The sequence below is a fragment of the Salmo salar genome, chromosome 28 (genome assembly GCF_965601325.2).
Source record: "Salmo salar chromosome 28, fSalSal1, whole genome shotgun sequence".
In the NCBI taxonomy this organism is placed as follows: domain Eukaryota; kingdom Metazoa; phylum Chordata; class Actinopteri; order Salmoniformes; family Salmonidae; genus Salmo; species Salmo salar.
The window spans coordinates 25,372,501-25,387,084 of NC_138318.1; the positions used below are offsets into that span (position 1 = coordinate 25,372,501).

General features: G+C 43.6%; 1 protein-coding gene across 6 annotated transcripts in view; it reads right to left on the reverse strand.

Annotated features, from left to right (window-relative positions):
* The window catches only part of foxn2a (forkhead box N2a), a 40,629-nt gene that overhangs the window by 22,293 nt on the left and 3,752 nt on the right, over positions 1-14,584 (reverse strand). Inside the window, exon 1 of one of the 6 annotated variants that reach the window (XM_014180020.3) lies at positions 3,728-3,746. The exons of the other annotated variants lie outside the window; for them this stretch is intronic. Coding sequence (XP_014035495.1) covers positions 3,728-3,731 — 4 coding nt within the window. The 5' untranslated portion in view covers positions 3,732-3,746. Of the gene's footprint in view, positions 1-3,727; positions 3,747-14,584 lie in introns of those variants that run through there. 6 annotated transcript variants of the gene reach the window in all.

The window sequence follows — 14,584 nt, forward strand, 5'->3', positions numbered from 1 at the left end:
GAGCGAGAGGAGAGCGCGGAGAGCAGAGCGAGAGGAGAGCGCGGAGAGCAGAGCGAGAGGAGAGCGCGGAGAGCAGAGCGAGAGGAGAGCGCGGAGAGCAGAGCGAGAGGAGAGCGCGGAGAGCAGAGCGAGAGGAGAGCGCGGAGAGCAGAGCGAGAGGAGAGCGCGGAGAGCAGAGCGAGAGGAGAGCGCGGAGAGCAGAGCGAGAGGAGAGCGCGGAGAGCAGAGCGAGAGGAGAGCGCGGAGAGCGAGGAGAGCGCGGAGAGGAGAGGGTGAGAGCGAGGAGAGCGCGGAGAGGAGAGGGTGAGAGCGAGGAGAGCGCGGAGAGGAGAGGGTGAGAGCGAGGAGAGCGCGGAGAGGAGAGGGTGAGAGCGAGGAGAGCGCGGAGAGGAGAGGGTGAGAGCGAGGAGAGCGCGGAGAGGAGAGGGTGAGAGCGAGGAGAGCGCGGAGAGGAGAGGGTGAGAGCGAGGAGAGCGCGGAGAGGAGAGGGTGAGAGCGCGGAGAGGAGAGGGTGAGAGCGAGGAGAGCGCGGAGAGCAAGAGGAGAGGAGAGCGCGGAGAGCAGAGCGGAGAGGAGAGCGCGGAGAGCAGAGCGAGAGGAGAGCGCGGAGAGCAGAGCGAGAGGAGAGCGCGGAGAGCAAGAGGAGAGCAGAGCGAGGAGAGCAGAGAGAGCGAGAGGAGAGGGCGAGAGCGAGAGGAGAGGGCGAGAGCGAGAGGAGAGGGCGAGAGCGAGAGGAGAGGGCGAGAGGAGAGCAGAGCGCGAGGAGAGCGCAAGGAGAGCGCGAGAGCAGAGCAGAGCGAGGAGAGCGCGAGAGCAGAGCAGAGCGAGGAGAGCGCGAGAGCAGAGCAGAGCGAGGAGAGCGCGAGAGCAGAGCAGAGCGAGGAGAGCGCGAGAGCAGAGCAGAGCGAGGAGAGCGCGAGAGGAGAGCAGAGCGAGGAGAGCAGAGCGAGGAGAGCAGAGCGAGGAGAGCAGAGCGCGAGCGAGGAGAGCGCGAGGGGAGAGCGCGAGAGGAGAGCAGAGCGAGGAGAGCAGAGCGAGGAGAGCGCGAGGGGAGAGCGCGAGAGGAGAGCAGAGTGAGGAGACAGGGGAGCGAGGAGACAGGGGAGCGAGGAGACAGGGGAGCGAGGAGACAGGGGAGCGAGAGCCCTGTGTCTGTCTCTCCCTCTCCTGTCTCGCTCTCCTGTCTCGCTCTCCTGTCTCGCTCTCCTGTCTCGCTCTCACTCCTCTGCAAGACAGGAGAGAGAGAGATAGCGACATAAGAGAGAGAGAGATAGCGACAGAGAGAGAGACAGAGAATCAGACAGAGAATCAGACAGAGAATCAGACAGAGAATCAGACAGAGAATCAGACAGAATCAGACAGAGAATCAGACAGAGACAGACAGAGAATCAGACAGAGAATCAGACAGAGACAGATACAGAGACAGAGAGAGAATCAGACAGAGACAGAGAGAGAATCAGACAGAGAATCAGACAGAGAATCAGACAGAGACAGACAGAGAATCAGACAGAGAATCAGACAGAGACAGACAGAGAATCAGACAGAGACAGACAGAGAATCAGACAGAGACAGACAGAGAATCAGACAGAGAATCAGACAGAGAATCAGACAGAGAATCAGACAGAGACAGACAGAGAATCAGACAGAGAATCAGACAGAGAATCAGACAGAGAATCAGACAGAGACAGATACAGAGACAGAGAGAGAATCAGACAGAGACAGAGAGAGAATCAGACAGAGAATCGGACAGAGAATCAGACAGAGACAGAGAGAGAATCAGACAGAGAATCAGACAGAGAATCAGACAGAGAATCAGACAGAGAATCAGACAGAGAATCAGACAGAGACAGACAGAGAATCAGACAGAGAATCAGACAGAGACAGAGAGAGAATCAGACAGAGAATCAGACAGAGACAGAGAGAGACAGACAGAGACAGATACAGAGAGAGATGGAGACACAGAGAGCTGAAATTCAGCTTGGCCCTTATAAGACCCCGGCAAATCTTTACAGATGCACAATTGAGAGCATCCTTGCGGGCTGTATCACCGCCTGGTACGGCAACTGGACCGCCCGCAACCGCAGGTCTCTCCACAGGGTGGTGCGGTCTGCCCAACGCATTACCGGTAATAAAGCAAATAGCGAAGGAAGATTCGGACAAGTGAGGACATTTCGCCAGTCCCCACAAGGAAAAATGCTATTTTAGGCATTGGGGTTAGGTTGAAGGTTATAGTTAGGGTTTAGGTTGAAGGTTATAACTAGGGTTTAGGTTGAAGGTTATAACTAGGGGTTAGGTTGAAGGTTATAACTAGGGGTTAGGTTGAAGGTTATAACTAGGGGTTAGGTTGAAGGTTATAACTAGGGGTTAGGTTGAAGGTTATAGTTAGGGTTTAGGTTGAAGGTTATAACTAGGGTTTAGGTTGAAGGTTATAACTAGGGGTTAGGTTGAAGGTTATAACTAGGGGTTAGGTTGAAGGTTATAACTAGGGGTTAGGTTGAAGGTTATAACTAGGGGTTAGGTTGAAGGTTATAACTAGGGGTTAGGTTGAAGGTTATAACTAGGGGTTAGGTTGAAGGTTATAACTAGGGGTTAAGTCCCCACAAGAATACTAAAACATGTGCTGTGTGTGCGAGGGGAGGGGGGTATCTCTTAGGGGTCATGTGGTTTAGAGTTCAGCCAGCTAACACAGATTCGTGGCAGAGGAGACACGTTGCAGAATCATGTCGAAAAGAGAGGCAACTATTGAAACAAATTAAAATGCTTGTGCTCTTTTGAGAACACGGGAAAAAAGTACTTAATTGGTGTGGAGAATGTCAGCAATGATTGATTTGAATAGACAAGTATTGACAATGACAATACTTTTTTCATGACCGAATAACTATCGTCTCAGATTTTCTTGACATTACAATGTAATAACTTGACACCAATGTGTCCTTTGAACATAGGACAAAGAGCATTATGAATTCTGTTTTACTGTACCATACAAAAACCTTTTAAAACCACAGTAGCACTGCCCTACTGGTCACCCCCCTCCGCCCAATCCCTGATCAATGTCAGCCAAGCCGCTCTGTTCAGGCGATCTCCTTTAAAACACAGCCTGTTTATTCAAGCAGGAGTCTCTCTCACTCTCCCTCTCTCTCCCTCTCTCACCCGCCAACGGTCACACTTTAGCATCGTTTCAACAGAGCTGGCCAGCTTGTAGTCCTAAAACCCGGACATAAGTTACCTCTGGCTCATTCAGCCATCCCTATGGAAAAAATGAATGGTGAAAGAACAGGGTTTTTGCAATAAATGCCAAAAATATGGTCAGGGGTGAACACAGGCTTAGGAGAGCTTATACATGTTGTTCTATGAGATAATAGCAGTCAGTTAACATGACCTTTATTGTGACATAAATGCTTCAAAATTCACAAAAAAGTGACATTAGCTGATCTCTTAAGCCTGTGTTAACCACAGACCTTATTTTCGGTGTTCAACCAAAAAACGCTTTTCCCCATAGGCGTTTGTCCAATGAACCATGGCGGAGTTAGTGCCTACAAAAAGACGCCATTACTCGCTCTCTCTATGGGGCCTAAAGTCCCACGTCTTCCCCCCTCCGACCTCTCCACTCTCAGAAATCAGACATGCAAAACCACAAACATGCTTAATTAAACACACTCCTAAAGTCTGAACACACTCGTCTTAATTAGACCGGATCAGAGAGTGACGCTTTCAGAAGTGCACATACCCATCCTCCTGTTTACAACTCCCCGTTGGGATAGGGGCTCCAACTGTTGTTTTGTGATTGGGGGCCTAACGAGTGGAGGGGCACACTTCTGCCTGAAGAAAAGAGAGCGGTAATACATTTGCAACCCAAATTCAGAGCAGCCACGTTTATTTGATTACTGCACTCTGATGTCATGTAACCAAGACAACAGAAGCGTTGCTCAGGGTGTGTGTGTGTGTGGTGGTGGGGGGGGTGTACGGCTACCTCCTCCTGTGTGTCAGGAGATGAAAAATTTGTGCAGCTGCAGTCATTAAAAGCAGTCACCTCCAAACAAAGGCCAGATCATATCAGCAGACAGACACGAGCTTTGATGGGTTGATAGGGGGCAGCAGCAACAGCCAAGGCGGCTGGTTCAGTTGGAGAAATCAGAAGCCACCAGAGATGGACAGAGGAGACACACCTTACTAACCCCACAGGGACAATGCACAGAGAGGACAAGATGAAAGATAGACGGTCATGATGAATATAACTGAATTAGGGCAACTTCAAAAAGAAAGAACCACAGCAAGAAGACACACCTTTTTTGCTCATATTTCACTTCCTTTAAAATCATACAGCCTGGTTTGAATGACAGGAATTCAACTTTTTAAAGCAACACCGTTAGCAAAGTTCAAAGTGTTGCTCCTGTCCGTCTGTCCATCAAAACCAGACATCTGTGATTTAATGTGATTGTCTTTGTAATCCTCCCGCTGGCATCGTGTTCTTCCATTGTGCTATAAACATGAGAACTAATTATCCAACCAACCACAGAGGACAACAACACATTTAAGGTCATTGTTAAATCACGCAGACCTTTTCTAGACTGACTAAAGTCAGGCAGCAACCAGAGGTCACTGGTACTGTAGTTTGCAAGAAACTCATCAGTTTGTTACTACAGGCAAATGGCTTTACAATTGGAAAACACCATCTCGAACCCCTCACACTACCACAGTCCAGACGGTTGAGATAGGCCTAGTTGCTGCACACATCGTTAATGTCGGACCACCATTAGACTGTCTTCGCACCTTCAGTGTTAATTGGGTATAAAGGGTGTAGACTGCAGCACCTTAGCACACTGGAGCCAATAGAAGAAAAGGAGTGAGAGAAGTTAGTTTATGGCATGGTCCTTTGTAGCTCAGTTGGTAGAGCATGGCCTTTGTAATGCCAGGGTAATGGGTTTGAATCTCAGGACCACCCACATGTAAAATGTACGTACGCATGCGTACAGTTGAAGTCGGAAGTTTACATAGACTTGGGTTGGAGTCATTAAAACTCGTTTTTCAACCACTTCAAATTTCTTGTTAACAAAATATAGTTTTGGCAAGTCGGTTAGGACATCTACTTTGTCCATGACAAGTAATTTTCCCAACAATTGTTTACATACAGATTATTTCACTGTATCATAATTCCAGTGGGTCAGAATTTTACAAACACTAAGTTGACTGTGCCTTTAAACAGGAAATATCCAGAAAATGATGTCATGGCTTTAGAAGCTTCTGATAGGCTAATTGACATAATTTGAGTCAATTGGAGGTGTACCTGTGGATGTATTTCAAGGCCTACCTTCAAACTCAGTGCCTCTTTGCTTGACATTATGGGAAAAACAAAAGAAATCAGCCAAAAAATTATAGACCTCCACAAGTCTGGTTCATCCTTGGGAGCAATTTCCAAATGCCTGAAGGTACCACGTTCATCGGTACAAACAATAGTACGCAAGTATAAACACCATGGGACCAAGAAGCCGTCATACCGCTCAGGAATGAGACGCTTTCGGTCTCCTAGAGATGAACTTACTTTGGTGAGAAAAGTGCAAATCATTCCCAGAACCGCAGCAAACGACCTTGTGAAGATGTTGGAGGAAACGGGTACAAAAGTATCTATATCTATACAGTAAAACGAGTCCTATATCGACATAACCTGAAAGGCCGCTCAGCAAGGAAGAAGCCACTGCTCCAAAACCGCCATAAAAAAGCCAGACTACGGTTTGCAACTGCACGTGGGGACAAAGATCGTACTTTTTGGAGAAATGTCCTCTGGTCTGATGAAACAAATATAGAACTGTTTGGCCATAATGACCATCGTTTGGAGGAAAAAGGGGGAGGCTTGCAATCCAAAGAACACCATCGCAACCGTGAAGCACGGTTGCAGCATCATGTTGTGGGGGTGCTTTGCTGCAGGAGGGACTGGTGCACTTCACAAAATAGATGGCATCATGAGGTAGGAAAATTACGTGGATATATTGAAGCAACATCTCAAGACATCAGTCAGGAAGTTAAAGCTTGGACGCAAATGGGTCTTCCAAATGGACAACGACCCCAAGCATACTTCCAAAGTTGTGTCAAAATGGCTTAAGGACAACAAAGTCAAGGTATTGGAGTGGCCATCACAAAGCCCTGACCTCAATCCTATAGAAAATATGTGGGCAGAACTGAAAAAGTGTGTGCGAGCAAGAAGGCCTAGAAACCTGACTCAGTTACACCAGCTCTGTCAAAGGAGGAATGGGCCAAAATTCACCCAACTTATTGTGGGAAGCTTGTGGAAGGCTACCTGAAATGTTTGACCCAAGCTAAACAATTTAAAAGGCAATGCTACCAAATATTAATTGAGTGTATGTAAAATTCTGACCCACTGGGAATGTGATGAAAGAAATAAAAGCTGAAATAAAATCACTACGATTATTCTGACATTTCACATTCTTAAAATAAAGTGGTGATCCTAACTGACCTAAAACAGGGAATATTTACTAGGATTAAATGTCAGGAATTGTGAAAAACTGAATTTAAATGCATTTGGCTAAGGTGTATGTAAACTTCCGACTTCAACTGTAAGTCACTTTGGATAAATGGCATATCTTATTATATTAATATTAGTTAACCATTCCCGTCTCTTAATAACAGACATGTCAACTTCTGCTAATCCGAATGGCCTCAATTAGACGGCACCAGATAAGAGAATTCCCTATGCACACCAATACCACAGTTCTGAAGAGATATATCCTAACCTTTCTTCATTATGGGTCAAAGTCTATCACACTGTGATAAAATGGCATTCTTGTTAAAGGGATACATGAGGATTTTTACAATGAAACCCTTTATTCAATTGCATGGGAAATGTGTTTACAACAAGTGAAACAAATTATAAATCAATAAATAAGAGTGAGAAGACAAAACATCAACAACAAAAATATTTGAATTTGACAGTAAATATTGCACTCAAATAGGTTGGTAAAGTGTTTTAGCAATGTGCAAATATTTGTAGTGCGAATAGTAGGGGAAGAAAAATAAACAAATATTGGTGGTATTTACAATGGTGTTTGTGCTCCACTGGTTGCCCTTTTCTCATGGTAACAGGTCACAAATCATGCGGCTGTGATTGCACACTGCGGTATTTCACCTAACAAATATGGGAGTTGATCAAATGTTTGATTTGCTTTTCAATTCTTTGTGGGTCTGTGTGATCTGTGGGAAATATACATCTCTAAAGTGGTTATAAATTTGGCAGGAGTTTAGCAAGTACAGCTAAGTTTCCACCTCATTTTGTGGGCAGTGGGCACACAGCCTGTCTTCTGCCTATGGCGGCCTCTCTCAATAGCAAGGCTATGCTCACTCAGTCTGTACATAGTCAAGATATTTCTTAAATTTGGGGTCAGTCACAGTGGTCAGGTATTCTGTCACTGTGTACTCTCTGTTTAGGGTCAGATAGTATTCCAATTTGCTTTGTTATTTGATAGATTCTTTCCAGTGTGTCACGTAGTTATGTTTTTGCTTTCTTATAATTTGGTTGGTCCAAATGTGTTTCTGTCCTGAGGCTCTGTGGGGTCTATTTGCATTTGTGAACAGAGCCCCAGAACCAGCTGGCTGAGGGGACACTTCTCTCGGTTCATCTCTCTGTAGGTGAGGGCATTATGGTGGAATGTGTGGGCATCGCTTCCTTTAAGATGGTTGTAGAATTTAACACATCTTTTCTGGATTTTGATAACTAGTGGGTATTGTCCTAATTATGCTCTGCATGGATTGTTTGCGGTTTCGCATTGTACACCAAGTATATATTTTCAATTGGATGTTTGCCCCATTGTGTGAATTATTGGTTGGTGAGTGGACCCCAGACCTCACCACCATAGAAGGCAATGGATTCTATAAATGATTTAAGCATTTTTAGCCAGATCCTAATTGGGATGTTGAGTTTTTGATGGCGTAGAAGGCCCTTCTTCCCTTGTCTTTTAGATCGTTCACAGCCTTGTGGAAGTCTGACGTTTAGGCGGAGGTAGGTATAGTTCTTTGTGTGCTCTAGGGCAACGGTGTCTAGATAGATTTTATATTTGTCGTCTGGCTACTTGCCTTTTTTTGGAACACAATTATTTTTGTCTTGCTAAGATTCACTGTCATGTCAGACAGAATCTGTGCAGAAGATCTACGTGCTGCTGTAGGCCCTCCTTGGTTGGGGACAGAAGCACCAGGTCATCTGCAACTAGTAGACATTTGATTTCAGTGTCTAGTAGGATGAAGCCGAGTGCTGCAGACTGTTCTAGTGCCCTCGCCAATTCATTGATATGTTGAAGAGCGTGGGGCTCAAGCTGCATCCCTGTCTCACCCCACAGCCCTGAGGAAAGAAATCTGTTCATAGCCAATTTTAGATGAACACTTATTCTTTGTGTTCATTGATTTTTTTTAAATGTTGTCCCCTCCACTCAACACCGCTTTCCATCAATTTGTATAGCCAACCCTAATGCCAAATTAAGCCAAAAGCTTACTTGAATTGAACAAAGCATGAGAAGACTTTGCTTTTGTTTTATTTGTCTGTCAATAAGGGTGTATTTGTGGTCTGTTGTGTGGTATTTTGGTAAGACGCCAATTTGACATTTGCTCAGGACATTGTTTTCACTGAGAAAATGTTAGAGTCTGCTGTTGATACTGTAGAGGATTTATCCAAAATGACTTGATGCAGATTCCACTAATTATTGGGGTCAAATTTGTCTCCACTTTTGTGGATTGGGGTGAACGGGCCTTGATTCCAAATATTGGGGAAGATGCCAGAGCTGAGGGTGATGTTAAAGAGTTTAAGTATAGCCAATTGGAATTTGTGAGCTGTATTTCATTCAGGACACCATCAACACCACCAGCCTTTTTGGGTTGGGGGGGGGGATTGTATTTTGTCCTGTAGTTCATTCAATGTAAATTGGAGAATCCAGTGTGTGCTGGTAGTCTTTAATAGATGATTCTAAGATTTGTAGTTTATCATGTATATGTTTTTGATGTTTGTTCTAGAGCCAAAGGATTTGAGACGTGGTTTATTCATACATCTCCATTTTGGATAGGTAGCTCTTCGTGTTGTTCGTTTACTGTGTTCCAATTTTCCCCACACGTGGTTCGATTCTGTGGATTCTTCAATGAGATTGAGCTGTTTTCTGTCATGCTGTTCCTCCTTTTTTCTTAATGTATTTCTATATTGTTTCACCATAGCGAAGGCTCAAGTTCTGGGTCTCTGTTTTTGGTTGGATATGTTTCAATTTATTTTGTAGGGTTTTACGTTCATCAAACCATTTGTCATTGTTGTTAATTTTAGGTTGTCTGCTTGACATTTTTAGATTTGACAGGAAGCTGAAAAATGTGTAATATACTGTTTAGGCTTTTCAGGGAAACGTTTTCTCCAGGAAGTTGTCGAAAAGGGATTGGATTTGTTTTTTGGTAGGTTTCTACATGACTTTCCTTCCATCTATAGCGTTTCTTAATAGCATGCAGTTTGTTTGGCTTTGATGTCTCATGATCGAGTATTGCTCTGTTCAAATAGACTGATTTTGCTGTAATCTGATATCGATGTCAGTGGGCTGACTGAACGCTCAGACGTTCTGGGTTGAGGTGTGTAGTCTACAGTACCCATTGCCAAGGGATGAGCTGTAGGTGTGTACCTATCGTAGGATTCCCCTCGAAGCCTACCATTGACTACATACAGACCCAGCATGCGACCGAGCTGCAAGAGTTGTGACCTATTTTTGTTGGTTGTATGTGTTTAGGGAAGCATATTTGGGAGGGAATGTCTTCACCTCCAGGTAGGCATTTGTCCCCGTGTGCTGAGAATGTTGGGTTCTTGTCCAGTTCAGGCGTTTAGTTCACCACAAACTAGTACGTGTTCCTGGGTCTGAAAATTGTTGATCTCCCCCTCCAGACTGGATAAACTATGGGAATTATATGGGGGGGACAGGAATATTAGGTAGCACACAGGAGGCCATTTTTATTTATTGAGAGATTCTTTAGAATTTTTAGCCAAATGTAAAATGTTCCTGTTTAGCATAACCCCCCCCCCCCCCCCCCCTCCGAGTCTAGCAGCCACCAGTGGGTCCATCTCCTCTATATCATGTTTCTTGCAGGATGACAATGTCTGCATTTCAGATTTCTTTGGTGAAGTCTGGGTTCCTGCTCTTCAGGCCAAAAGCAGAGGACCTCAGACCCGTTGGAAGTGTTTGAAAATCACATGCACCACAACTGTTCCAACCTTTTGATACAAAATTGTTCGAGGCTGTCTCAGGGTCTTCGTTTTCCAGTATTCTTAGTTTCTACCCTGGGCCAATACCCTCACTCTTGACAGAGGAATAGTGTGGTCTTATAGCACTGTGCCGGGCCAGGGGATTGCCTGTGTGGAAAATTAAATTGCTTATGTTCCCAGTCTTGTAACAGTCCGCAAATAGTGTCTCTGGATTGTCCCCGAGGATCTTCTGTTTGTTGTCTTTTCGTGCAGTGTCATTTTTTATTTCTGAGGGGAACTTTACTATGATAGCCTCTGCACAGGGGTGTAACGAAGACATGGAGCAGGGGACTTCAGAGCCCGCTGCATTTGGGATTGGTGAGGTTGTGATTCTCTGTTGCCATTGTTGGGTTCAAGGGCTTTCACACTTCAGCGCTAATTGAAGTTGCAGCTGGGTCTGTTCAGTCCTAGCAAGCTTGGTAGCTCTGTAGCCTTAATTTATCAGTCTTTATAAAGTAAAATATCTAGAGATGATTGTAATACCTTTTACGTCTTGGCTTTAGAAGCAACTTCAGACTGAACATTACTCACTCAGTTCCAGGTTGGATGGTATTGATGTTTCTGCCATTTGTTGGTTTACCAGAAAGTTAGCTAGAGAGTCCTTGGAAGTAAGAATCCTTCCAAGTAATGTTGTCTAAAATCCAGGCTGTAGGTTTGGAGTTTTGATTTAAAGTAAAGGTTGTGTTGTAGAGGGTAGTATCTTTTACATGACCTTGTATCTAACTAAATCTGTTTGCAGAAACATTCAGGAGCTCATGACCTCTAGTAGATACCATAGACTTCCAGTCATTTAGCGCTCACGTATCCAGGAGTTCATCTGACTCTGGGGAAGTAGATTAAGGTCCTCATTGCCAAAATCTGGAAGTATCCCTTTAACGTAATAGGGAATGCTTTGTATGGCCTTAAAAAAAACACACATATAGGGTTTGTAAGACCCTAGAAGCTCTTCATAACACTAATGAATGTGACACTAAAGATCCTATAAAATTATTTAAATTCCATGTGACAACCCCCTCCTGTGATAGGTTATCAAATGATTAAAAACAAAAAGAGCATGCAATCTAGCAGCATTTACTCTGCAAAAACATTGGAAAGCAGACTAATTAGCATATTACCGTGTGAAACATACATTTATGACAGAAATATCACCTATAGGTAAGGCATGATTAATGTATTAAGTACTTCAATCAGAAAGTATTCATACCCATCGACATATTCCACATTTAGTTGTTACAGATTTTTTTTCTTACCCATCTACACACAATACCACATAATGACAGAGTGAAAACATGTTTAGACATTTTTTCAAAATGTATTGAAATTAAATATCATTTACATAAGAATTCACACCCCTGAGTCAATACATGTTAGAATCACCTTTGGCATCAATTACAGTTGAGAGTCTATCTAGGTAAGTCTAAGAGCTTTGCACACCTGGATTGTACAGTCGTGGCCAAATGTTTTGAGAATGACACAAATATTAATTCCCACAAAGTTTGCTGCTTCAGTGTCTTTAGATATTTTTGTCAGATGTTACTATGGAATACTGTATAATTACAAGCATTTCATAAGTGTCAAAGGCTTTTATTGACAATTACATGAAGTTAATGCAAAGATTCAATATTTGCAGTGTTGACCCTTCTTTTTCAAGACTTCTGCAATCTGCCCTGGCATGCTTGGAGTTTGTGGGTTTTTCCTTTGTCCACCCGCCTCTTGAGGATTGGCCACAAGTTCTCAATGGGATTAAGGCCAGGGGAGATCCTGGCCATGGACCCAAAATATCTGTTTTGTTCCCCGAGCCACTTAGTTATCACTTTTGCCTTATGGCAATGTGCTCCATCATGCTGGAAAAGGCATTGTTCGTCACCAAACTGTTCCTGGATGGTTGGGAGAAGTTGCTCTCGGAGGATGCGTTGGTACCATTCTTTATTCATGGCTGTGTTCTTAGGCAAAATTGAGTGAGCCCGCTCCCTTGGCTGAGAAGCAAACCCACATATGAATGGTCTCAGGATGCTTTACTGTTGGCCTGACACAGGACTGATGGTAGAGCTCACCTTGTCTTCTCCGGACATGCTTTTTTTCCGGATGCCCCAAACAATCGGAAAGGGGATTCAGAGAAAATGACTTTACCCCAGTCCTCAGCAGTCCAATCCCTGTACCTTTTGCAGAATATCAGTTTGTCCCTGTTGTTTTTCCTGGAGAGAAGTGACTTCTTTGCTGCCCTTCTTGACACCAGGCCATCCTCCAAAAGTCTTCACCTCACTGTGCGTGCAGATGCACTCACACCTGCCTCCTGCCATTCCTGAGCAAGTTCTGTACTGGTGGTGCCCCGATCCCCCAGCTGAATCAACTTTAGGAGACGGTCCTGGCGCTTGCTGGACTTTCTTGGGCGCCCTGAAGCCTTCTTCACAACAATCGAACCGCTCTCCTTGAAGTTCTTGATGATCTGATAAATGGTTGATTTAGGTGCAATCTTACTGGCAGCAATATCCTTGCATGGTTGACAGAGGAAGAACAATGATTCTAAGCACCACCCTCCTTTTGAAGCTTCCAGTCTGTTATTCAAACTCAATCAGCATGACAGAGTGATCTCCAGCCTTGTCCTCATCAACACTCACACCTGTGTTAACGAGAGAATCACTGACATGATGTCAGCTGGTCCTTTTGTGGCAGCTCTGAAATGCAGTGGAAATGTTTTTGGGGGATTCAGTTCATTTGCATGGCAAAGAGGGACTTTGCAATTAATTGCAATTCATCTGATCACTCTTCATAACATTCTGAAGTATATGCAAATTGCAATCATACAAACTGAGGCAGCAGACTGAAAATGTATATTTGTGTCATTCTCCAAACTTTTGCCCACGACTGTCCAATATTCGCACATTCTTTTAAAAATGATTCTAGCTCTTTCAAGTTGGTTGTTGATCATTGCTAGGACAGCCATTTGCAAGTCTTGCCACAGATTTTCAAGACGATTTAAGTTAAGTGTAACTAGGCCACTCAGTGCCATCAAGAAGTATTCACACCCCTCGACTTTTTCCACATTTTGTTGTGTTACAGCCTGATTTGAAAATAGATTAAATTGATATTTTTTGGTCACTGATCAACTCACAATACCTCAATGTCAAAGTGAAAATATGTTTTTCAAATTTTTTACAAATGAATAAAAAATGAAAATCTATAAAGTTTTGAGTCAGTATTTAACCCCTTTGTTATGGCAAAGGCCTTAGCTTAACAAGTCACAGTGTTAAACATTATTTTTGAATGACTACCTCATCTCTGTAAACCACACATAAAATTCTGTAAGGTCACTCAGTTGAGGAGTGAATTTCAAACACAGATTCAACCACAAACACCAGGAAGATTTTCCAATACCTCGCAAAGGGCACCTATTGGTAGATGGTAAAAAAAGCAGACCTTGAATATCCTTTTGAGTATGGTGAATCAATATAAATTTGGATGTGGTATCAATACACCCAGTCACTACAAAGATACAGGTGTCCTGCCTAACTCAGTTGAAGGAGAAGAAGGAAACTGCTCAGGGATTTCACTATGAGGCCAATGGGAATTTTGAAACATTTACAGAATATAATGGCTGTGATAGGAGAAAACTGGGGATGGATCAACATTGTAGTTACTCCACAATACTAACCTAATTGACAAGAGTTAAAAGAAGGAAGCCTGTACAGAATATAAATATTCCAAAACATGCATCCTGTTTGCAATAAGGCACTAAAGTAAAACTTCAAAAGATTTACCTAGGAAATTGACTTCATGTCCTGAATTCAAAGCGCTTTGTTTGTGGCAAATCCAACACATCACCAAGTACCACTCTTCCTATTTTCAGCATGGTGGTGGCTGCATCATGTTATGGGTATGCTTGTAATCATTAAGGACACGGGAGTTTTTTCCCAGTATAAAAAAATAAACATAATGGAGCTAAGCACAGGCACAATCCTAGAGGAAAACCTGGTTTAGTCTGCTTTCCAGCAGACACTGGGAGATGAATTCACCTTTCAGAAGGACAATAACCTAAAACACAATGCTCAAAGGGATATTCAATGTCTGCGTTTTTTACCCATCTACCAATAGGTGTCCTTTTTTTTTGAGGCATTGGAAAACCTCCCGGGTCTTTGTGGTTGAAATTCACTGCTCGACTGAGGGACCTTACAGATAATTGTATGTGTGGGGTACAGAGATGAGGTAGTGATTCAAACATCATGTTAAACACTTATTGCACACAGTTCATGCAACTTATGCGACTTGTTTTAAAAAAAAAATTACTCAACATATTTAGGCTTGCCATAACAAAGGGGTTAA